Here is a 24,703-nt window from a genome sequence, read left to right as displayed (position 1 = left end):
TCAAGTGTCAACTCTCTATATTTAAACCATCCATCCATTCAACCGACCAACAACCTGACTATTTGACAGGTTTATACCACACAGAGAGAAAAGGAGAGAGTCAGTGTAGTGTACTTACAGTATGTACAGTGTGTGCGCACGTAAGTGTGTATGCATGTGTGTTCTGCATCTCTCCCTCAACATTGTACTTATTTTTTATTCATATACTGCGTGTGTATATTTCGTGGTTATCTACTCAATATTTCTGTACAGCAAGACACACAGGAGACGAGAGAGGGGGTGGGGGGGGGTTACGAGTTTAAAATGGGGACAGCAAATAGGGAGGGGAATAAAACAACTGTCACTCTACGGCCTCAGTGGGCCCAGTCACGTGCAAGGAGTGGGGGGCTGGTCCTTGGGCGGCTGAACCAATGGGAGTAGGGGGAGAGCGACCCCTGGTCCAATCAATAGGAGGAATCCATCTCTCTGTCCTCCCTCTCTTCCTCGTCCATCTTTCGACCGTGCTTCCTGAAGTACTTGTACCTCTGAACGTAAAGCTTGACCAGGTTGCTCACCTTGACCGGGTTGATCTCTCCTGTTCGACTGTGGCAGATCTGAGAAGCAAAGACAACCACACATAGGTCAGTATTAGTCATAAACACACTATATATCAAATGGTTGTTAAACTGTAACTACACAGTAATTACGCTGTAATTACTTCAAATTGTAACTGTTGGAACATAGTTACATATTCTGGGTAGTTTGCATTCTGGATGCTGATTGGCTGAAACAGCATTTCAGCCGTGTGTATATTAGACAATACAGTGGGGGAAAAAAAGTATTTAATCAGCCACCAATTGTGCAAGTTCTCCCACTTAAAAAGATGAGAGAGGCCTGTAATTTTCATCATAGGTACACGTCAACTATGACAGACAAAATGAGAAAAGAAAATCCAGAAAATCACATTGTAGGATTTTTTATGAATTTATTTGCAAATTATGGTGGAAAATAAGTATTTGGTCAATAACAAAAGTTTCTCAATACTTTGTTATATACCCTTTGTTTGCAATGACACAGGTCAAACATTTTCTGTAAGTCTTCACACACTGTTGCTGATATTTTGGCCCATTCCTCCATGCAGATCTCCTCTATAGCAGTGATGTTTTGGGGCTGTCGCTGGGCAACACAGACTTTCAACTCCCTCCAAAGATTTTCTATGGGGTTGTGATCTGGAGACTGGCTAGGCCACTCCAGGACCTTGAAATGCTTCTTACGAAGCCACTCCTTCGTTGCCCGGGCGGTGTGTTTGGGATCATTGTCATGCTGAAAGACCCAGCCACGTTTCATCTTCAATGCCCTTGCTGATGGAAGGAGGTTTTCACTCAAAATCTCATGATACATGGCCCCATTCATTCTTTCCTATACACGGATCAGTCGTCCTGGTCCCTTTGCAAAAAAACAGCCCCAAAGGATGATGTTTCCACCCCCATGCTTCACAGTAGGTATGGTGTTCTTTGGATGCAACTCAGCATTCTTTGTCCTCCAAACACGACGAGTTGAGTTACCACCAAAAAGTTCTATTTTGGTTTCATCTGACCATATGACATTCTCCCAATCCTCTTCTGGATCATCCAAATGCACTCTAGCAAACTTCAGACGGGCCTGGACATGTACTGGCTTAAGCAGGGGGACACATCTGGCACTGCAGGATTTGAGTCCCTGGCGGCGTAGTGTGTTACTGATGGTAGGCTTTGTTACTTTGGTCCCAGCTCTCTGCAGGTCATTCACTAGGTCCCCCCGTGTGGTTCTGGGATTTTTGCTCACCGTTCTTGTGATCATTTTGACCCCACGGGGTGAGATCTTGCGTGGAGCCCCAGATCGAGGGAGATTATCAGTGGTCTTGTATGTCTTCCATTTCCTAATAATTGCTCCCACAGTTGATTTCTTCAAACCAAGCTGCTGACCTATTGCAGATTCAGTCTTCCCAGCCTGGTGCAGGTCTACAATTTTGTTTCTGGTGTCCTTTGACAGCTCTTTGGTCTTGGCCATAGTGGAGTTTGGAGTGTGACTGTTTGAGGTTGTGGACAGGTGTCTTTTATACTGATAACAAGTTCAAACAGGTGCCATTAATACAGGTAACGAGTGGAGGACAGAGGAGCCTCTTAAAGAAGAAGTTACAGGTCTGTGAGAGCCAGAAATCTTGCTTGTTTGTAGGTGACCAAATACTTATTTTCCACCATAATTTGCAAATAAATTCATTAAAAATCCTACAATGTGATTTTCTGGAATTTTTTTCCTCAATTTGTCTGTCATAGTTGACGTGTACCTATGATGAAAATTACAGGCCTCTCTCATCTTTTTAAGTGGGAGAACTTGCACAATTGGTGGCTGACTAAATACTTTTTTCCCCACTGTATACCACGGGTATGATGCAAAAATACTTGCTTACTGTTCTTTTTATGTTGGAAACCAGTTTATAGCAGCAATAAGGCACCTCTGAGGTTTGTGGTATATGGCCAATATACGGCTTCGTGTCGTGCATAAGAACAGCCCTTGGCCACAGTACACTGAACAAAAATATAAACAACATACAAAGATTCTACTGAGTCACAGTTCATATGAAGGAAATAAATTCATTAGGCCCTAATCTATGGATTTCACATGACTGGGAATACAGATATGCATCTGTTGGTCACAGATACCTTAATGTATGGGCGTGGATCAGAAAACCAGTCAGTATCTGGTGTGACCACCATTTGCCTCATGCAGCGCGACACATCTCCGTCGCATAGAGTTGATCAGGCTGTTGATTGTGGCCTGTGGAATGTTGTCCCACTCCTCTTCAATGGCTGTGAGAAGTTGCTGGATATTGGCGGGAACTGGAACATGCTGTCGTAAATGTTGATCCAGTGCATCCCAAACATGCTCAATGGGTGACATGTCTGGTGAGTATGCAGGCCATAAAAGAACTGGGACATTTTCAGCTTCCAGGAATTGTGTACACATCCTTGCGACATGGGGCCGTGCATTATTATGCTGAAACATGTGGTGACGGCTGCGGATAAATGGCACAACAATGGGCATCAGGATCTCATCACGGTATCTCTGTGCATTCAAGTTGCCTTAGAGAAAATGCAATCGTGTTAGTTGTCCATAGCTTATGCCTGCCCATACCATAACCCCACCATGGGGCACTCTGTTCACAACGTTGACATCAGCAAACCGCTCGCCCACACGTCTGCACAGTACAATTGAAACCAGGATTCATCCATGAAGAGCACACTTCTCCAGCGTGCCAGTGGCCATCGAAGGTGAGTATTTGCCCACTGAAGTCAGTTACGACGCCAAACTGCAGTCAGTTCAAGATCCTGGTGAGGACGAAGAGCACGCAGATGAGCTTCCCTGAGACGATTTATGACAGTTTGTGCAGAAATTCTTCGGTTGTGCAAACCCACAGTTTCATCAGCTGTCCGTCCAGGTGGCTGGTCTCAGACGATCCCGCAGGTGAAGAAGCCGGATGTGGACATCCTTGGCTGGCGTGGTTACACATGGTCTACAGTTGTGAGGCCAGTTGGACATACTGCCAAATTCTCTAAAACGGCATTGGACGTGGCTTGTGAACATTCAATTCTCTGGCAACAGCTCTGCTGGACATTCCTGCAGTCAGCATGCCAATTGCACGCTCCATCAAAACTTGAGACATCTGTGGCATTGTGTTGTGTGACAAAACTGCACATTTTAGAGTGACCTTTAATTGTCCCCAGCATAAGGTGCAACTGTGTAATGATCATGCTGTTTAATAAGCTTCTTGATATGCCACACCTGTCAGGTGGATGGATTATCTTTGCAAAGGAGAAATACTCACTAACAGGGATGTAAGCAAATTTGTGCACAAAATTTGAGAGAAATAAGCTTTTTGTGCATATGTTTTTTTTTTATATATATATTTTATTTCAGCTCATGAAACATGGGACCAACACTTAACATGTTGCGTTTATATTTTTGTTCAGTGTATTGGCCAATATAACACACCCCCTCGGGCCTTATTGCTTAAATATACCACACTTCCAACAACTGCCAATACCTGTTTATGGAAATTCTATAAACATTCACAAACACATCAAAGTAATTGTATCGACACCACACTACTCAGTCTAGTAATTATGCCAATCTTTTAAATTGTGTTTGCCAATCTTTTTAAAATGTGCAAGTCACAAACAGGTTGAACAGCAATTGTTATTCCTACGGAACAAAATGCACCTACACTCTGTTACTGAGAGACACTACAGCCTAAACCCAAAAGCCTAACCATTGCTGAGCAGACTTTTTTGTTCCAGCCCAGCATTAACACACCTGATTCAACTACTGAACCAACTGTTTATTAAGTCATTCATAAAATAAGGTGTTTTACACCATCGAATAACACAGTTAACTCTGTACAAAACCATGTAATAACACTATACTAAATCATGTAACACTACTAAGCCATGTAATAATATACTAAGCATGTAATAACACTGTACTAAACCATGTAATAACAGCGTACTTAAACCATGTAATAACACCGTACTTAAACCATGTCATCACACTAACATTGTGCTAAACCATGTAATAACAATGTAATGCAGCTAAAGCAGGTTTAGGGTTAGAGGGCTGGGTTACCTTGTGCACTGCCTTCCTCAGGATGTCCTTGTAGTCGTCCTTGTTAATATCTTTACGCTGGTAGTAGGGCTTAATGGCCAGCTTCACCTCCTCCACCGCACGCTCTTGAGTGTGGAGCTTCTTCAGGTACTGAGAGCGAGAGAGAGAAAAATAAAATAAGAGGTGCAGTGTATACCAGTGTTGCACGGTATACCAAAACGTCAGTACCCTTTCAATACCAGAACATGAAAAACTGTTTTGCAGTAGAATTTGTTACTTTCGGTACTTCTGTCAAATGTGTCTCACGGATCAAGCCTGTCTTATCAGCGCAGCCGACCCCTTATTATAGCGCCCACAGTGCCTGCTCCACTTGCTTATTGCTAGTGTGCACTGGGAGTCTGGGCTGCATCATGTTAGCTCCCCACTCATGCTGCACAGAAATTAACAGACTTGAATAATTCGACAAGGCATGTAGATGTTGAAACTGTTCATTACTGTTCGCAGAACAATGTCGATCGATACAGGCTAGAACCCTTTACAATGGAAGAATATACAGTGTCCAGCTTTGTAGGCTAACTTTCCTTGCTAGGTGACAGCTAAAGCTAACATCAATTCACTACCCTAGACTTTGTGATAATATGCAAACTATAACGCAGAATATGTTGATTTCAAAGCTGATTGCTACTAAAAACTTCATGGATTCACTTATTTCGGTCTATCTGTCACATCTCTCCGTCAGTGAACTGACTGTTTCATGAATGACATCATTACTGGTTGAAGAGACAACACACATTTTTATGAAAAAAGCTACTTCTATGCAAATGTTGTTGATGAACACAATAAAATGTGTCCCAAATGGATGGGAAATGGTTTGTCATCTGTAGCCCCATGGAATCACCCAAAACAAGTTCAATAACTCAACGCATTCACACACTCCTATTGAATATGATACAGCTTGATTTACCCAATAAAGATTTACCATTCAAATAAAATGGTAAAAACAAAGTCAAACTGATTGCATGATTGTATAATTGATTCATTAATGCATACATGGCTGTCTCTGAAAAAATTGTATGCGAAAAAATGCAAATGTAATGATATTGAACTCAACGATTCAACAGAGCAGTAGCTGAGTCCATCTGTCTGGATCAAGTGCCATTCTGTGACTTTGGCTAATATGCCTTTTTTGCCGTGGTATCGTTTTGGTATCGAGCATCGTGATACTAAACCTGGTATCGGTAATGAAGTAAACATTCTGGTATCGTGAAGACACTATGCAGTACTGTACTGATAGTCTGATGACCTTATTCCATTCCACACACACACACCAGTAATTGGAAGATATGGGAGCAGTAGAAAGACATGGTTTTTAATGGTGCTACCTTGTCAGGGTCCTTGCTCTCGTTGTCCCAGCCTATATCACTACAGCCCCCAGACCCTCCCGAGAACCCAGAGGGCATGGGAGGGGGCGGGGTCTGGGCACAGCCGCCACCCATAGACATGCCAGGGTGCAGGTGGCTGGGCAGGGTTTTGGTGCAGCCCACCAATGGGAGAGAGCTGTGCAGGATGAACTGGGCAGGGGTGGGGCCTGGGGGAGGATGAACCTGGGAGGAGGAAGAAGAGGAAGGGGCATGCTGCGATGAATGGTTCTGATTGGTTTGGGAGAGAATCTGCAAGAGAGAGAGAGAGATGGAAGGTATGATGAGAAACGAAGTGTTTGGTCAGATATCGAACACCTTCAAAACAATCCAAGACAAATATGTAACACGTATACAGTGCTTTCAGAAAGTATTTACCTCCCTTGACTTTTTTCACATTTTGTTGTGTTACAGCCTGAATTTAAAATGGATTAAATTGAGATTTTGTGTCACTGGCCTACACACAATAACCCATAATGTCCAAGTGGAATTATGTTTTTAGAAATTAAAGGCTGAAATGTCTTTAGTCAATAAGTATTTAACCTCTGTTATAGCAAACCTGAATAAGTTCAGGAGTTAAAATGTACTTAACAAGTCACATAATAAATTGCATGGACTCACTCTGTGTGCAATAATAGTGGTTAACATGATTTTTGAATGACTACCTCATCTCTGTACCCCACACATACAATTATCTGAAAAGTCCCTCAGTCGAGCAGTGAATTTCAAACACAGATTCAACCACAAAGACCAGGGAGGTTTTCCAATGCCTCGCAAAGAAGGGCACCTATTGGTAGATGGGTAAAAAAAAAAAAAGAAGCAGACATTGAATATCTCTTTGAGCATGGTGAAGTTATTAATTACACTTTCAATGGTGCATCAATACACCCAGTCACTACAAAGATACAGGCGTCCTTCCTAACTCAGTTGCCGGAGAGGAAGGAAACTGCTCAGGGATTTCACCATGAGGCCAATGGTGATTTTGTTTGGCACATTTTTATTTTACCCCCTTTTTCGATCTTGTCTCATCGCTGCAACTCCCCAACGGGCTTGGGAGGCGAAGGTCGAGTCATGCGTCCTCTGAAACATGACCCGCCAACACGCCTTTCTTAACACCCGCCCACTTAACCCAGAAGCCAGCCGCACCAATGTGACGGAGGACACACCGTCCAGCTGACGACCGAGGTCAGCCTGCAGGCACCCCGCCACAAGGAGTCCCTAGAGCGCGATGAGCCAAGTAAAGCCACCCCAGCCAAACATTTACATTTTAGTAATTTAGCAGACGCTCTTATACAGAGCGACTTACATGAGCAATTAGGGTTAAGTGCCAAACCTTCATCTAACCCGGATGACGCTGGGCCAATTGTGCGCCGCCCTATGGGACTCACGATTTACGGCAGGTTGTGATACAGCCCGGGATCAAACCCGGGTCTGTAGTGACGCCTCTATCACTGCGATGCAGTGCCTTAGACCGCCACGCCACTCGGGAGGCCCGGCCAATGGTGACTTTAAAACAGTTACATGCTGTGATAGGAGAAAACTGAGGATGGACCAACAACATTGTAGTTACGTTAATATAATGAGTGTGAAAAGAAGGAAGCCTGCACAGAAAAATATTAAAAAATATATACCAAAACATGCATTCTGTTTGCAACAAGGCACTAAAGTCACTTTGTCCTGAATACAAAGTGTTATGTTTGGGGCAAATACAACATTACTGAGTACCACATCATATTTTCAAGCATGGTGGTGGCTGCATCATGTTATGGGTATGCTGGTCATCGGCAAGGACCAAGGAGTTTTTTTAGTATAAAAAGAAACTGAATAGAGCTAAGCACAGGCAATATCCTAGAGTATAACCTGGTTCAGTCTGCATTCCAACAGACACTGGGAGACAAATTCACCTTTCAGGAGGACAATAATCTAAAACACCAGGCCAAATATACACTGGAGTTGCTTACCAAGTCAACATTGAATGTTCCTGAGTGGCTTAGTTACAGTTTTGACATAAATCTGCTTGAAAATTACATGCGCCGAATACAACAGGTGTAGACCTTACCGTGAAATGCTTACTTACAAGCCCTTAACCAACAATGCAGTTCAAGAAATAGAGTTGAGAAAATATTTACTAAATAAAATAAAAAGTAACACAATAAAATAACAATAACGAGTGGGTACTGGTACTGCGTCAATGTGCAGGGGTACAGGTTGGTCGAGGTAATTTGTACATGTAGATAGGGGTAAACTGACTATGCATAGATAATAAACAGCAGGTAGCAGCAGTGTAAAAACAAAGGGGTGGGTGTCAATGTAAATAGTCCGGGTGGCCCCTTGATTAATTGTTCAGCAGTCTTAGAGCTTGGGGGTAGAAGCTGTTAAGGAGCCTTTTGGACCTAGTCTTGGCGCTCCAGTACCATTTGCTGTGCAGTAGCAGAGAGAACAGTTTATGACTTGGGTGACTGGGGCCTTCATCTGACACCGCCTAGTATATACAGTACCAGTCAAAAGTTAGGACACACCTACTCATTCAAGGGTTTTACTTTTTTTAAACTATTTTCTACATTGTAGATTAATAGTGAATATATCAAAATTATGAAATAACACATAAGGAATCAAGTAGTAACCACAAAAGTGTTAAACAAATCAAAATATATTTGAGATTTTTCAAAGTAGCCACCCTTTGCCTTGATGACAGCTTTGCACACTCTTGGTATTCTCTCTGCCAGCTTCATGAGGTAGTCACCTGGAACACATTTCAATTAACAGGTGTGCCTTGTTAAAAGTTAATTTGTGGAATTTATTTCCTTCTTAATGCATTTTAAGCCAATCAGTTGTGTTGTGACAAAGTAGGGGTAGTATACAGAAGATAGCCCTATTTGGTAAAAGACCAAGTCCATATTATGGCAAGAACAGCTCAAATAAGCAAAGAGAAATGACAGTCCATCATTACTTTAAGACATGAAGGTCAGTCAATCCGGAAAATGTCAAGAAATTTTAAAGTTTCTTCAAGTGCAGTCACAAAAACCATCAAGCGCTGTGATGAAACTGGCTCTCATGAGGACCGCCACAGGGAAGGAAGACCCAGAGTTACCTCTGCTGCAGAGGATAAGTTCATTAGAGTTAACTGCACCTCAGATTGCAGCCCAAATAAATGCTTCAGAGTTCAAGTAAGACACATCTCAACATCAACTGTTCAGAGGGGACTGCGTGAATCAGGCCTTCATGGTCGAATTGCTGCAAAGAAGCCACTACTAAAAGGACACCAATAAGAAGAAGAGACTTGCTTGGGCCAAGAAAAACGAGCAATGGACATTAGACCGGTGGAAATCGTCCTTTGGTCTGGAGTCCAAACCGCCGTGTCTTTGTGAGACGCAGAGTAGGTGAACGGATGATCTCCGCATGTGTGGTTCCCACTGTGAAGCATGGAAGAGGTGTGATGGTGTGGGGGTGCTTTGCTGGTGACACTGTCAGTGATTTATTTAGAATTCAAGGCACACTTAACCAGCATGGCTACCACAGCATTCTGCAGCGATACGCCATTCCATCTGGTTTGCGCTTAGCGGTACTATCATTTGTTTTTCAACAGGACAATGACCCAACACACCTCCAGGCTGTGTAAAGGCTATTTGACCAAGAAGGAGAGTGATTGAGTGCTGCATCAGATGACCTGGCCTCCACAATCACCCGACCTCAACCCAATTGAGATGGTTTGGGATGAGTTGGACCACAGAGTGAAGGGATATGTGGGAACTCCTTCAAGACTGTTGGAAAAGCATTCCTCATGAAGCAGGTTGAGAGAATGCCAAGAGATTGTGCAAAGCTGTCATCAAGGCAAAGTGTGGCTATTTGAAGAATCTCAAATATAAAATATAATTTCATTTGTTTAACACTTTTTTGGTTCCTACATGATTCATAGTTTTGATGTCTTTTCTATTATTCTACAATTTAGAAAATAGTAAAAAATAAAGAAAAACCCTTGAATGAGTAGGTGTGTCCAAACTTTTGACTGGTACTGTACTGATGCACATACAGTTGAAGTCGGAAGTTTACATACACTTAGGTTGGAGTCATTAAAACTCGTTTTTCAACCACTCCACACATTTCTGGTTAACAAACTATAGTTTTGGCAAGTCGGTTAGGACATCTACTTTGTGCATGACAAGTAATTTTTACAACAATTGTTTACAGACAGATTATTTCACTTATAATTCACTGTATCACAATTCCAGTGGGTCAGAAGTTTACATACACTAAGTTGACTGTGCCTTTACACAGCTTGGAAAATTCCAGAAAATGATGTCATGGCTTTAGAAGTTTCTGATAGGCTAATTGACATAATTTGAGTCAATTGAAGGTGTACCTGTGGATGTATTTCAAGGCCTACCTTAAAACTCAGTGCCTCTTTGCTTGAAATCATGTGAAAATCAAAAGAAATCAGCCAAGTCCTCCGAAAAAAAAAAAAATGGTAGACCTCCACAAGTCTGGTTCATCCTTGGGAGCAATTTCCAAACGCCTGAAGGTACCACGTTCATCTGTACAAACAATAGTACGCAAGTATAAACACCATGGGACCACGCAGCCGTCATACCGCTCAGGAAGGAGACGCGTTCTGTCTCCTAGAGATGAACGTACTTTGGTGCGAAAAGTGCAAATCAATCCCAGAACAACAGCAAAGGACCTTGTGAAGATGCTGGAGGAAACAGGTACAAAAGTATCTATAGCCACAGTAAAACGAGTCCTATATCGACATAACCTGAAAGGCCGCACAGCAAGGAAGAAGCCACTGCTCCAAAACCGCCATAAAAAAGCCAGACTACAGTTTGCAACTGCACATGGGGACAATAATCGTACTTTTTGGAGAAATGTCCTCCGGTCTGATTAAACAAAAATAGAACTATTCGGTCATAATAACTATCGTTATGTTTGGAGGAAAAAGGGAGTGGCTTGCAAGCCGAAGAACACCATCCCAACCGTGAAGCACGGGGGTGGCAGCATCATGCTGTGGGGATGCTTTGCTGCAGGAGGGGCTGGTGCACTTTACAAAATAGATGGCATTATGAGGAAGGAAAATTATGTGGATATATTGAAGCAACATCTCAAGACATCGGTCAGGAAGTTAAAGCTTGGTCGCAAATGGGTCTTCCAAATGGACAATGACCCCAAACATACTTCCAAAGTTGTGGCAAAATGGCTTAAGGACAACAAAGTCAAGGTATTGGAGTGGCCATCACAAAGCCCTGACCTCAATCCTATAGAAAATGTGTGGGCAGAACTGAAAAAGCGTGTGCGAGCAAGGAGGCCTTCAAACCTGAATCGGTTACACCAGCTCTGTCAGGAGGAATGGGCCAAAATTCATCCAACTTATTGTGGGAAGCTTGTGGAAGGCTGCCCAAAACATTTGACCAAAGTTAAACAATTTAAAGGCTACCAAATACTAATTGAGTGTATGTAAACTTCTGACCCACTGGGAATGTGATGAAATAAATAAAAGCTGAAATAAATCATTCTCTCTACTATTATTCTGACATTTCACATTCTTAAAATGAAGTGGTGATCCTAACTGACCTAAGACAGGGAATTTTTATTAGGATTAAATGTCAGGAATTGTGAAAAACTGAGTTTAAATGTATTTGGCTAAGGTGTATGTAAACTTCCGACTTCAACTGTACATACACACACACATAACGGAACATAATTTACTCAAAGACACACACACCTGGCTTGTAGCATGGATGAACTCTTGGGCTTTGGCTCTACTTGCGATATTGGCCTCTTCCATCTTAAACAGCAGAGCTGTCACTGAAATACAGAGAGTTAAACCTTATACATATTATATACTTCATAGTAGCAACAGGAATACACAAAAATGTAATGCCCCTCCACCAAAACGTTGTTATAATGAATGCTATTGACAGAGACTTACATGCTAAAACTCCTCCGGCCGTGCAGTCCACTCCTGTCTGCAGACTCCAGGGGAGGGTAGGGGCAGCAGGAGGAGGGGGAGGAGGAGGCGGTGGCAGCTTGTTGGCCGAGGAGGAAGAAACAGAAGAGGAGGAAGAGGAGGAGGGGTCTGTGGAGGAACGAGGAAGTGAGAGAGAGGCGGGGGCAGAGCCAGATGAGGAGGAGCAAGGGGGTGAGGCCAAAGATTTGGAGCCTTCGTCCAGAGGGAGGGGCTTCATGTTGGAGGGGCCGTACTGTGAGAGGCCTGCCCCCTGGGAGGAGGGTAGGGCCGGGGGACTGGAGGGGGGCAGGTTGGGGGTGCTCTGGGTCTGAGCGGGGCAGTCCTCGGGTAGGAAGGAGGGCTCGGGGGTCTTACAGCTGCTGTCCACCGTCTGAGAGTCAGGAGAGGACTCCCGAGCATCACGCGAGGCGGGGAGGGAGGGCGGAGAAGTGTGGGGGGGTGAGGAGGACGGGGGGAGGACACTGGTGGAAGAGGACGATGATGAAGAGGACGAGGAAGGGATTGGACCGGCTGGACCGGAGTGCGGACTGGAGGGTTTAGCCCCGACTCCTGATTGGATGTCGGAGGAAGTCCCACCCCAGCCGCCGCCCTCAGAGCTACAGTTGGCCAAGGCGCCATCCATGTCCGTCAAACCACCGGCTAAGCTTTTCTCTCCCCGCGTCTTCTTCGCAAGCCGCCGCCTACGCTTGGTTGCCAGGGACGATGAGGGCGAAGATGCCGAGGAGGAAGTGGAGGTGGTGGAGCTGGGCTTGGCCTTCTTGGACTTCAGTGCTGCCACCGTGGGATTGGCCAGCGAGGAGGAAGGAGGAGCGGCCAGGGAACTGCGTTTGCCCACCTTCCCCAGGTCCTTGTTGCGTCCACTCAGCAATAGAGGCTCAGAGCAGGGCTTGAGGAACGGAGACCTGCTCTCATTGTCCCTCCTAAAGACCACTGCAATGGAGCCACCCACCACCGGCCCCCCAGAGCCCCCTACTGGCCCGCCCGCACCGAGGAGCTCCATGCCGAGCTTCCCTGAGCCCACCGGGCCCCCCGTGGTGCTGCTCACGCCCTCACGCACCAGCACTGACACTTTGGACTGCAGCTTGGCTTTCCTCCCAACACCTCCGCTCAATTTCTTGGACCTGCCAGACCGACCAGACTCTTTCTTTCCTCCTTTTTCACCACGCTCTTTCTCCTTCCCCATCTTCCGCCCTCGTTTGGCCGAGGAGGGGAGGGTGGCTGGGGCGGAGGCCGGGCCGGAGGGTGCCTGGGTCGGGGAGAGTGAAGAGATGGCGAGCCCCTTGCCTTTGGGTCGAACTGAGGAGGAAGAGGACGACTCGGACTGACCAGCTTTCTTGCCCGTTCGGGATTTCTTCTTGAAGTGGTGGCGTCCAGGTTTGGTGGCGGTCTTTGGTTTGGCGCTTGGGCTGGGGGCAGCAGGTTCCAAAGGCTGGGGAGGGGGTGGGGAGTCTTCTATAGAGGGGTAGTCTGAGTCCAGGGCCTCTCCGTCCAGAGAGTGTATGTCTATCTCCAGTTTGTCTGAGAAGTGGTCAGAGTCGTAGCCATGGTAATGTGACGGCGGCGAGAGGGAGCGGCTCCCATGCCGGCCCATGCGGTCTTCCAACCCTTCATCCGAGCGCCGACGCCTCTTCTTCTGCCTCTTGTGGGGCTTGTCGGAGCCCTGGGAGGGGCTGCGGGGGGAGGATGGAGCCAGCGGGGGGGAACCGGGGAGAGTGGTGGTGGTGGTTGTGGTGACCGTGATGGTGCGCTTGATGGCGAACAGGTCAGAGCCATTGAGATCCTGGATGGACGGCGGCACCACGGGTCGACCGTCTCGACGTCTCTCCCTGTCCCTTTCTCTGTCCCGGTGCCTTTCTCTGTCCCGGTGCCTTCGTTCTATGCTTCCTTTGGACCTCTTGGAGCTGCCTCTTTCTCGGCTGGTCGATTCGCGGACGCCGTCTCGCTCTCTTTCCCTATTTATCCGGCTGGAGTCTCCATTCCTCTCCCTTCTCCGGGTGTCGTCTTTCTTTCTGTCCTTGTCTCGATCTCCGTCTCGTTCCCCATCTCTGTACCGGTTTCTGTTCTTCTCTCTGTCTCTGTCCCCGTCTCTCTCTCTGTGTCGGTCCTCTGAAGTGTTTGACCAGGAGCGGCCCCTGTGCGTCTGCTGCACTGAGGAGTTTTGTGAGCGGGGGCGTGTTGAAGATTCCGGAGTGCTCCGTCGTCTCTTCTTCCTCTTCCTACTATCGCTTCTGCTGCTCCTCCCTCTCTCCTCCTCCACCTTTGTTTTCTTCTCTTTCTCACTCCGCCGCCCCCTCTCCCTTTCCCTGTGTCTATCCTTCCTCTCCCCACTCTTCTCTCCACCGCCATCCTTCTCTTTCCTTTTCTTTCTCCTCCTCCTCTCCTCCTCCTCCCCTACCTTGCCCTCCTTCCGCTTGCGCCGCTCCCTTTCCTTGGAGCTCTTGCAGGACTTGCGGCTCTTGTCCTTCTCGGCGGTGTGCGGGGAGGGGGGGGAGGAGGAGCGGTATCTCGCTTTACGCCGGCTGACCAGCTTCCTCCTCAGATCTTCCGCCCCGACCACCACCACCACCTCCTCCTCTTCCTCCTCCTCCATGGGCTCCCCATCCTCCATGCCAGGCATCACCGGCCCCGCCCAGTCCCCCTCAGCCCGCACCGACACAAAGCTGTCCCCGTCCAGCACCCTCAGGATCCTCTCCGGCTTGGCTCCCCCGTGGAGGAAAGGACTGCCGGAGGAGATGGGGAGGACGAGAGGAAGAACTCCTTCCCGGCCTCTCTCCTCCCTCTTCCCTCCGTCCCTCTCGTTGGCCCCCACGATCTCACCCTCCTCAATCTCAGAGTGGTCCGAGTGGTCCGCCTTCTCTCTCCTGTCCCGTACTTTCACCCGGGGCTCTTTGGATCGGTCCAGCCTCCTCCGGAGGGGGAGAGGGAGGGAGCGCGGGGAGAGCGGGGGAACAGAGAGAGCGTCCGTGGAGTCTGGAGGAGCATTGTCTTTCTCCTCTCCTCCTGTCCTCCCTGTCTCTGCCTTCCTTCTCTTCCCTCTGGCATCACTCCCCTTGCTGCTCACGCTGTTCCCTCTCTCCCTCCCTCCCCCCATCTCTCGCTCCTCCTCCTCTCTCGCTGAGGGGGGTGAGCCGGTCGGATCAAAGGGGTCATACTTTTCCCCTTCTTCCTCCTCGGCCGCTCCTCCCTCCCTCTCTCCTTCCGTGGGGTGAAACGGGTCATAGATCTCCGTCTCGCCCTCTTTTTGTCCGTCGGTTCCCCTTTGGGGTGAGGAGGAGAGGCATAACAAGGGATCAGAGGAGGAGAAAGGGGGGTCAGAGTGGGAGGAGGGGGGAGCCAGGGAAGCAGAAGTGGAGGACACCACGTCACCCACCGTCACGCTGTTGGTCCTGCCTTCCTGGATGTCATTGTGGTAGCTGGTTGCCACGGTGCCAGGAGAGGAGGATGAAGAGGAAGGTGGGGAGGCGGGAGAGGAGGAAGGGGAGGAGGGAGAGGTGGAGGAGGGCAGGGGGCTCTTGGCAGTCTCTGTGATCCTGTGAGGAGGAGGGACAGCAGGCATCCCTTTAAGTCCTAGGGTTTGAGTTAAGTCCATGGCCCAGGATGGGAGCTGGGCCTGGGGCAAGCTGCAGTCCAGTACTCCCTGTAGCCTGGGGTTGTAGGTGGACGAGGGATGCTGAGGGCCGGGGATCAAAGAGCAACCCTGAAAGATGAGACAAGAAATATTAGGCCTTTATCAACTACCTGGGGGTCCACAATCTGTCAAGTGTGTGTGTGTGTGTGTGTGTTTGGGGGAAGTAGAGTATTGTATGTGTGTATTGGAGTTGGTACAAGGTATTTACCTGTCTTCCTGCTGCCTATACCAGGGGTGACAGTGGACAGGATACTGAGCAATGACGAGCCCTCCACTCTCACCTCAGCTGTCAACTCCACTTCAAGGTCAGAACTGGAATACAAATACATCACTCATGAAACCACGCATAGTGAAACTTGCACATCTAAATTCCCTGTTATGTAATTTATTATATTGGTGTCTCACTCTCCCATACATTTCAGCTTACTTTTCACTCTGACATCCTCTCTTAAGCCAGGCATATGATTTTGGCCCCAATTTAGCTGTCCTAAACAAGTTTGAGATCGGAGACAAAATCCCCATGTTTTTGCCTACTCAGGGCGCGCGGCTGTCACCGATGCTCATTTAATGTGAGCGGTTCAGAGAAGAAATCTGAGGGCTACCGATCCCGTCTTTGAGACGTGCCGATATTTTCAAAAATGTTGGATTTTATCGTTGCTAAATCTGCAATGCTCTTGTAGTGTGAGATATTTAACGACAAGTTTTGAGAACGGTGATCAGCAATAGCCAATGAGATCCTACCAGTGATGATGACGTTTCGCATCAGCAAGAATGTGTACTCTTAAACAAGAGCGATGAATACTACTAGCATGCATTTGTACTTGCCTTTAACCTCTACGGGATCGGTGTCCCGTATACGGGACGGTTGAGCTAACGTGCGCTAATGTGATTAGCATGACTGTTGTAACAGCAAACTTTCCAGGACATAGACATGTCTTATGTGGGCAGAAAGCTTACATTCTTGTTAATCTAACTGCACTGTCCAATTTACAGTAGCTATTACAGTGAAAAAATACCATTCTATTGTTTGAGGAGAGTGCACAACAAAAAACTTATCACGCCAACTGGTTTGATACATTCACCTCTGAAGGTAAATAATGTACTTACATTCAATAATCTTGCTTTGATTTGTCATCCTAAGGGTCCCAGAGTTAAAATGTAGCATTGTTTTGTTTGATCAAATCCATTTTTATTTTAAAATGTAGGAACTGGGTTCTACAGTTTGAACCCCTGCTGTCTCTGGCGCCACACCCACCCCGCCCGGCCATCTAGATGTGTGAAAGTTAGTGTATAAACTAATGATCCGTCATGTGTGACATTCCTGGGAGTGTGTAAACTTACATTTTGTATTACCATATCATTTTTGTATGTTCTCTATAGTTATGTACTTGACCAATTCAGCACATTTGGGCAGACTTGATACAAAATTGTCCAGTATTGCAATGCTTCACTGGATCAATCTGAAACTTTGCACACACACACTGCTGCCATCTAGCGGCCAAAATCTAATTTGCGCCTAAACTGCAATATTATATTGTGGACTTTCTCTTGCATTTCAAAGATGATGGAAAAAATGTATAATAGAAAACACATGTTTTTTTGTTTGTATTATCTTTTACCAGATCTAATGTTATATTCTCCTACATTAATTTCACATTTCCACAAACTTCAAAGTCTTTCCTTTCAAACGGTATCAAGAATATGTATACCCTTGCTTCAGGTCCTGAGCTACAGGCAGTAAGATTTGGGTATGTCATTTTAGGCGAATATTGAAAAAAAGGGTCCGATCCTTAAGAGGTTAACCAAAGCATCAAATCATTGTTTTCGCGAGACAGCGTGGTATCAAGAATCCTCACAACCAAGTGAAGAATTTTATAGTGTGGGACCTCCCGTCTCTGCCAAAACGTTTAGTGTGCACACCACTACGTTGGCAAGACAAAAGATTACAGGAAATACACTGCTCAAAAAAATAAAGGGAACACTAAAATAACACATCCTAGATCTGAATGACTGAAATAATCTTATTAAATACTTTTTTCTTTACATAGTTGAATGTGCTGACAACAAAATCACACAAAAATTATCAATGGAAATCTAATTTATCAACCCATGGAGGTCTGGATTTGGAGTCACCCTCAAAATTAAAGTGGAAAACCACACTACAGGCTGATCCAACTTTGATGTAATGTCCTTAAAACAGGTCAAAATGAGGCTCAGTAGTGTGTGTGGCCTCCACGTGCCTGTATGACCTCCCTACAACGCCTGGGCATGCTCCTGATGAGGTGGCGGATGGTCTCCTGAGGGATCTCCTCTCAGACCTGGACTAAAGCATCTGCCAACTCCTGGACAGTCTGTGGTGCAACGTGGCGTTGGTGGATGGAGCGAGACATGATGTCCCAGATGTGCTCAATTGGATTCAGTTCTGGGGAACGGGCGGGCCAGTCCCATAGCATCAATGCCTTCCTCTTGCAGGAACTGCTGACACACTCCAGCCACATGAGGTCTAGCATTGTCTTGCATTAGGAGGAACCCAGGGCCAACCGCACCAGCATATGGTCTCACAAGGGGTCTGAGGATCTCATCTCGGTACCTAATGGCAGTCAGGCTACCTCTGGCGAGCACATGGAGGGCTGTGCGGCCCCCCAAAGAAATGCCACCCCACACCATGACTGACCCACCGCCAAACTGGTCATGCTGGAGGATGTTGCAGGCAGCAGAACGTTCTCCACGGCGTCTCCAGACTCTGTCACGTCTGTCACATGTGCTCAGTGTGAACCTGCTTTCATCTGTGAAGAGCACAGGGCGCCAGTGGCGAATTTGCCAATCTTGGTTCTCTCTGGCAAATGCCAAACGTCCTGCACGGTGTTGGGCTGTAAGCACAACTCCCACCTGTGGACGTCGGGCCCTCATACCACCCTCATGGAGTCTGTTTCTGACCGTTTGAGCAGACACATGCACATTTGTGGCCTGCTGGAGGTCATTTTGCAGGGCTCTGGCAGTGCTCCTCCTGCTCCTCCTTGCACAAACGCGGAGGTAGCAGTCCTGCTGCTGGGTTGTTGCCCTCCTACGGCCTCCTCCACATCTCCTGATGTACTGGCCTGTCTCCTGGTAGCGCCTCCGTGCTCTGAGTGGCGCAGTGGTCTAAGGCACTGCATCGCAGTGCTAACTGTGCCACTAGAGATCCTGGTTCGAATCCAGGCTCTGTCGCAGCCGGCCGCGACCGGGAGACTCATGGGCGGCGCACAATTGGCCCAGCGTCGTCCAGGGTAGGGGAGGGAATGGCCGGCAGGGATGTAGCTCAGTTGATAGAGCATGGCGTTTGCAACGCCAGGGTTGTGGGTTCAATTCCCACGGGGGGCCAGTATAAAAAAATATGTATTCACTAACTGTAAGTCGCTCTGGATAAGAGCATCTGCTAAATGACTAAAATGTAAATGTAAATGACACTACGCTGACAGACACAGCAAACCTTCTTGCCACAGCTCGCATTGATGTGCCATCCTGGATGAGCTGCACTACCTGAGCCACTTGTGTGGGTTGTAGACTCCGTCTCATGCTACCACTAGAGTGAAAGCAACGCCAGCATTCAAAAATGACCAAAACATCAGCCAGGAAGCATAGGAACTGAGAAGTGGTCTGTGGTCACCACCTGCAAAACCAGTCCTTTATTGGGGGTGTCTTGCTAATTGCCTATAATTTCCACCTGTTGTCTATTCCATTTGCACAACAGCATGTGAAATTTATTGTCAATCAGTGTTGCTTCCTAAGTGGACAGTTTGATTTCACAGAAGTGTGATTGACTTGGAGTTACATTGTGTTGTTTAAGTGTTCCCTTTATTTTTTAAGTAATGTAGTGTACACCAGCATTACCTGTCGAGGAGATGCTGTGGAGAGCAGTGAAGAGAGACCAGGGAGGGAAGTGGTTCGGGGGTTGCAGTAATGGCAGCTCCCTATATTAAGGGGACAGACAGACGAACACACACATTAATAACTGCTACAGTCAGTGTAAGAGCTTTAAAAACACACACAATCACACTCACCAGCTCGCTAGGCTCGTCATTTGGGCTCTCCCTATCACCTTGGTAACACCTCAACCTCGTCCTACTCCTTTTTTCATCCTTCTCTGTTTCCTCTTCGCTGGAGTCTTTGTCTGAAGAGACATAAGTCAAATCAAATTTTGTTCTGAAGTGTAGTGTGTGATGACCCCCGTCTGTGCCACATCGTTTATCACGTCAGGTATATTAGAAAAATGTATACAGACCTTTAGCCTACAGTGAATAAATGTAAGCATTCCTCAATTCAAATCAGTTGCAACATGACCATAAACAATATTATTGAGACAAACCCCACAACTTCAAAGGTACCGCTCAATTAATTTGAGAAAGCACAGTTACAGCACAATCCTTTTTCTGGGATTCAGGCTGTCTCCATCAGTGTCTTCCTCTATGCCCATCTAAGTGAGAACAATAATTTCCTGCGAAAAACACGACAGATGTTCGATAATGACATTCAGACAGTGATTGGGTCGTAACTAGCAGCTAGCTATCTAATTAGCCATTACATTAGCTATAACTGGCAGTGGCTAGCTAACGTTAGTTGTTGCAAAATACCTGGATCAGGCCGCACTCTCGTCTGTTGCGTGCAACATCAGTTGACTAGGCTGACAAACTACAGCAACTAACTTAACTAGCAAACTTAACTAGCAGGAAACACTTTGAAATACACTAATTACAATCGTCACATGTTTTCACTGAAATCAGATTCGTAGTTAGCTAGCCAGACCTGGCAGAAATAGCAGTAACGTTAGCTAGCTAGCCAGGTACGTTAACGTTAGCTCTCCTCCTAGCTACACCAGTCAAATACATGCACTAATTACCGTAGATCCAGTTATATGTTTTGTCCGTTTAAATCCACAATCTTCAACTACCCTTTATTTTCTAAAACGTGCAATTTACGTTTAAAATACAGTATTAAAGGTTGAGATATTATTCTTTTAAAAGCACAATAAGAGGCCCATCCCATCAATCGCCGACATTTTACTTCCCTTGAAACCGGTCAACAAGGGCGGATGGGAAATGAAGTTTTTCGTTGATCGGGCTAATTTTGAGGATGACATCCTTCCAAATGCTATTTGAAAGATCCTGCACATAATAAATACTTTCCCCGCCAATAAATCTGAAGGTGTATTTAATCCTGAAGATTATATATTTTCACGTTTCGATGATTGAATATCATGCCTTTATTATAACAAAGAATCACAGGTTAGAAACTGACTATACACTATTTCATTGTTTACATGTGAATTGACTTTCAAACTTTTTATCCTATGTTGACTCATATCCTATTAATGTATATCCTTCTGAAAATTTGAACACTTTGCACTGGTGTAAACCCATGCTAAATTTGTCTCAAAGTGTTCTGTGGTTCTCCAGATCTTTTCTTGTTGGCCTCTGGGCTTCAAATGAGTACAGCAACAGCGTTCCTAAGTATTGCAGTAGTTTTCCAGGTCATAGTAGTTTCAGTAGCCCCTCTTTAACAGTCTGTGGTCCTCATCTCTCTCCATTCTCCAGCATCACCCTGGTTTCCATTTGGAAAGGGGCTATGTCCCACATCATGATACCAGTGGAGGCTGGTGGGAGGAGCTATAGGAGGATGGGTTTGTTGTAATGGCTGGAATGGAATTAATGGAACAGAGTTCCACATGTTTGATGTGTTTGATACCGTTCCATTAATTCCATTCCAGCCATTATAATGAGCCCGTCCTCCTATAGCTCCTCCCACCAGCCTCCACTGGATGATACCTGTTAGGGTTGAAAACAGGGTACCAAGTTACACAGAAACAGGCACCTACAGACACATAGACACACACAACAGAGACACACACACACACAAACTTATGCAGGCCTATGTTGTCCTCTCTGACCCGTCTCCCAGACTGGTAGAACAGCCCCTTCTCTCCACAAACCAACAGCAGAGCTTCGACCAGCTGGATGCCACACATACTACGGTTGCCAAACGTCCACACAGGGACGGCAGAGGGAGCAGGCAGGACAGGGAGACCAAGGAAGCTCATCCTACTGCTACAGAGGAGGAGTACAGAGTAGAGAGGAGCTACATGATGGGGGACAAGTCAGTTTGTGAGAGAGAGAAATAAAGGAAGGTTGGAAGAAGGGAGAGAGAGAGAGAGAGAGAGAGAGAGAGAGAGAGAGAGAGAGAGAGAGAGAGAGGAAAAGAAAGAAAGAAAGAAAGAAAGAAAGAAAGGCAAAGGCCTGCTAGATAGAAGTTAGAACAAGAGAGGAATGGATGGAGAGGAACAATTTGTTAGCAAGAAGTGACAGAAAAAAAGATTTAGAAAGAAAGAGTAGAAAAAGAAGTACCCCGACAGAAAGGCGGAAAGAAAAAGAGAGAAAGAGAGAGGTGAGATTGAGGGTGAGGATGAGCGACGAAGAAAAAAGTTGCTGTGAAGGCAAAGACGGAAATGCAAGTAGAGTTTTAAGAAGAGTATTAAAGTACAGTTAACTTACCCTGTTGACTGGCTGTTAGGGCTTTTACTTTCAGTGTCAGCTCAGTCTGTGAGTTCCTCTATGTGCTCATGTCCACATGCCAAAGATGATTTGCTCCTCTCCAACCTTTCGTGTTCCTGTTGTGTTATCGATATGTATCCCTTACCTCCTTATTCTCTCACCCTCTCTCTCACTCACTCACCCTCTCTCTCTCTCTCTCTCTCTCTCTCACCCCCCCTATTTGCATTTTTTAAATTATAGCACATAAAATATTTTACTGGCATGGACAAATAATGAATGAGTTCAGGGATTTTGGTGGGAATTCAGGTCAGGGCTGGGGTCAATGAAATGTTAATTCCAGTCAATTCAGAAAATAAACCAAATTCCAATGACACATTTTCCTAATTTGAAAGCATTGAAAATAATTGGAATTGGAATTTCAGTGTACTTCCTGAATTGACTGGAATTGAAATTAAATAGAACCCAACCCTGATTGAGATGAGGTGGTGTTGAAGGAGTCAGGCGCAGGAGGGTAAATCACAGAATAATAGGCTTTGATCCGCAAAATACAGGTTTACGCAGAAATGTGTCAAACATACTCCAGGGCACAAAACAGGCGCACTGGAAAATACAAGGCACACAGGAAAATACTCCCGTCAATACAAAATACACGAGCTCCACCAAGCTTCACTAACCTCCACAATAAACAATCACCCACACAGACAAGGAAGCAGAGGGAACACTTATACAATGACTAATGAGGGAATAAGGACCAGGTGTATGTGATTGAAGACAAGACAAATGGAGTGATGATAAATGGATCGGCAGTAGCTAGTAAGCCGGTGACGCCGAACACTGAAACCTCCCCAAACAAGGAGGGGAGGCAGCCTCGACGGAAGTCGTGACATTGATTCAGGTATTCAATTTATTGTAAAATTGAAACAACAAACAAATCTTAGAATGCACTCATATATACAATGATATCAGTTATTGAAAAAATATGTATACTGTACATACAATATAAAAAGCATTCATGTGAAGGTGGATGTTTTTTTCCAGAGGGAAACAAAAACCAGAAGCAAGTATGGGGGGAAAAAACCTGGAAAAATTATTCCCAGACCTCTTTTTACAAGACGATCGAGAAAGCTCCTATAAAATACACAGAAACAAAGATTACAAGTGTGTGTGTGCGCACTACTTTGAGCTAAGAGTTAGTACTAACAAAGTAACAAGCAGACAGACCCCTAAACAGTAAGAGGACAATAAGAAATGTAGGCTCTTTAAGAAAACACAGTTATGAAATCATATGTGCATTATTTTATTTTTTATTTCACCTTTATTTAACCAGGTAAGCAAGTTCTCATTTACAACTGCGACCTGGCCAAGATAAAGCAAAGCAGTGCGATAAAAACAACAATAACACAGAGTTACATATGGAATAAACAAAAACAAAACGTACAGTCAATAACACAATATAAAATCTATATACAGTGTGTGCAAATGTAGTAAGTTATGGAGGTAAGGCAATAAATAGGCCATAGTGCAAAATAATTACAATTTAGTATTAACACTGGAGTGATAGATGTGCAGAAGATGATGTGCAAATAGAGATACTGGGGTGCAAATTAGCAAAATAAATAACAATGTAAATAACAATATGGGGATGAGGTAGTTGGGTGGGCTAATTACAGATGGGCTGTGTACAGGTGCAGTGATCGGTAAGCTGCTCTGACAACTGATGCTTAAAGTTAGTGAGGGAGATAAGTGTCTCCAGCTTCAGATATTTGTGCAGTTCGTTCCAGTCATTTGCAGCAGAGAACTGGAAGGAATGGCGGCCAAAGGAGGTGTTGGCTTTGGGGATGACCAGTGAGATATACCTGCTGGAACGCATACTATGGGTGGGTGTTGCTATGGTGACCAATTTGCCTAGAAGTGATTTATAGATGACCTGGGGCCAGTGGGTTTGGCGACGAATATGTAGTGAGGGCCAGCCAACAAGAGCGTACAGGTCACAATGGTGGGTAGTATATGGGGCTTTGGTGACAAAACGGATGGCACTGTGATAGACTACATCCAATTTGCTGAGTAGAGTGTTGGAAGCTATTTTGTAAATGACATCGCCGAAGTCAAGGATCGGTAGGATAGTCAGTTTTACGAGGGCATGTTTAGCAGCATGAGTGAAGGAGGCTTTGTTGCGAAATAGGAAGCCGATTCTAGATTTAACTTTGGATTGGAGATGCTTAATGTGAGTCTGGAAGGAGAGTTTACAGTCTAACCAGACACCTAGGTATTTGTAGTTGTCCACAGATTGTAAGTCAGACCCGCCGAGAGTAGTGATTCTAGTCGGGCGGGCGGGTGCAAGCAGCGTTCGATTGAAGAGCATGCATTTAGTTTTACTAGCGTTTAAGAGCAGTTGGAGGCCACAGAAGGAGTGTTGTATGGCATTGAAGCTCGTTTGGAGGTTTGTTAACACAGTGTCCAGTGAAGGGTCAGATGTATACAAAATGGTGTAATCTGCGTAGAGGTGGATCTGAGAGTCACCAGCAGCAAGAGTGACATCATTGATATACAC

The 24,703-nt window shown here is 45.7% G+C and overlaps 1 protein-coding gene across 1 annotated transcript; it reads right to left on the bottom strand.

Moving 5' to 3' along the window:
* LOC311149196 (uncharacterized protein) lies at positions 1-20,690 on the bottom strand. Its single transcript, XM_084186283.1, has 9 exons — positions 20,505-20,690; positions 19,669-19,778; positions 19,499-19,578; positions 15,837-15,940; positions 11,962-15,697; positions 11,755-11,837; positions 6,003-6,290; positions 4,642-4,770; positions 1-593 (listed from the first exon to the last, which is right to left on the bottom strand). Exons 5-9 carry the CDS (start codon positions 15,587-15,589, stop codon positions 444-446), a joined length of 4,278 nt encoding a protein of 1,425 aa, XP_084042409.1. The 5' UTR covers positions 15,590-15,697; positions 15,837-15,940; positions 19,499-19,578; positions 19,669-19,778; positions 20,505-20,690; the 3' UTR covers positions 1-443.
* Between the last annotated feature and the right edge of the window lie 4,013 nt (positions 20,691-24,703).

This window comes from Coregonus lavaretus, assembly GCF_964263955.1.
Source record: "Coregonus lavaretus genome assembly, chromosome: 2".
NCBI classification, from domain to species: Eukaryota; Metazoa; Chordata; class Actinopteri; order Salmoniformes; family Salmonidae; genus Coregonus; species Coregonus lavaretus.
This window is presented reverse-complemented; position numbering and strand designations above follow the sequence as displayed.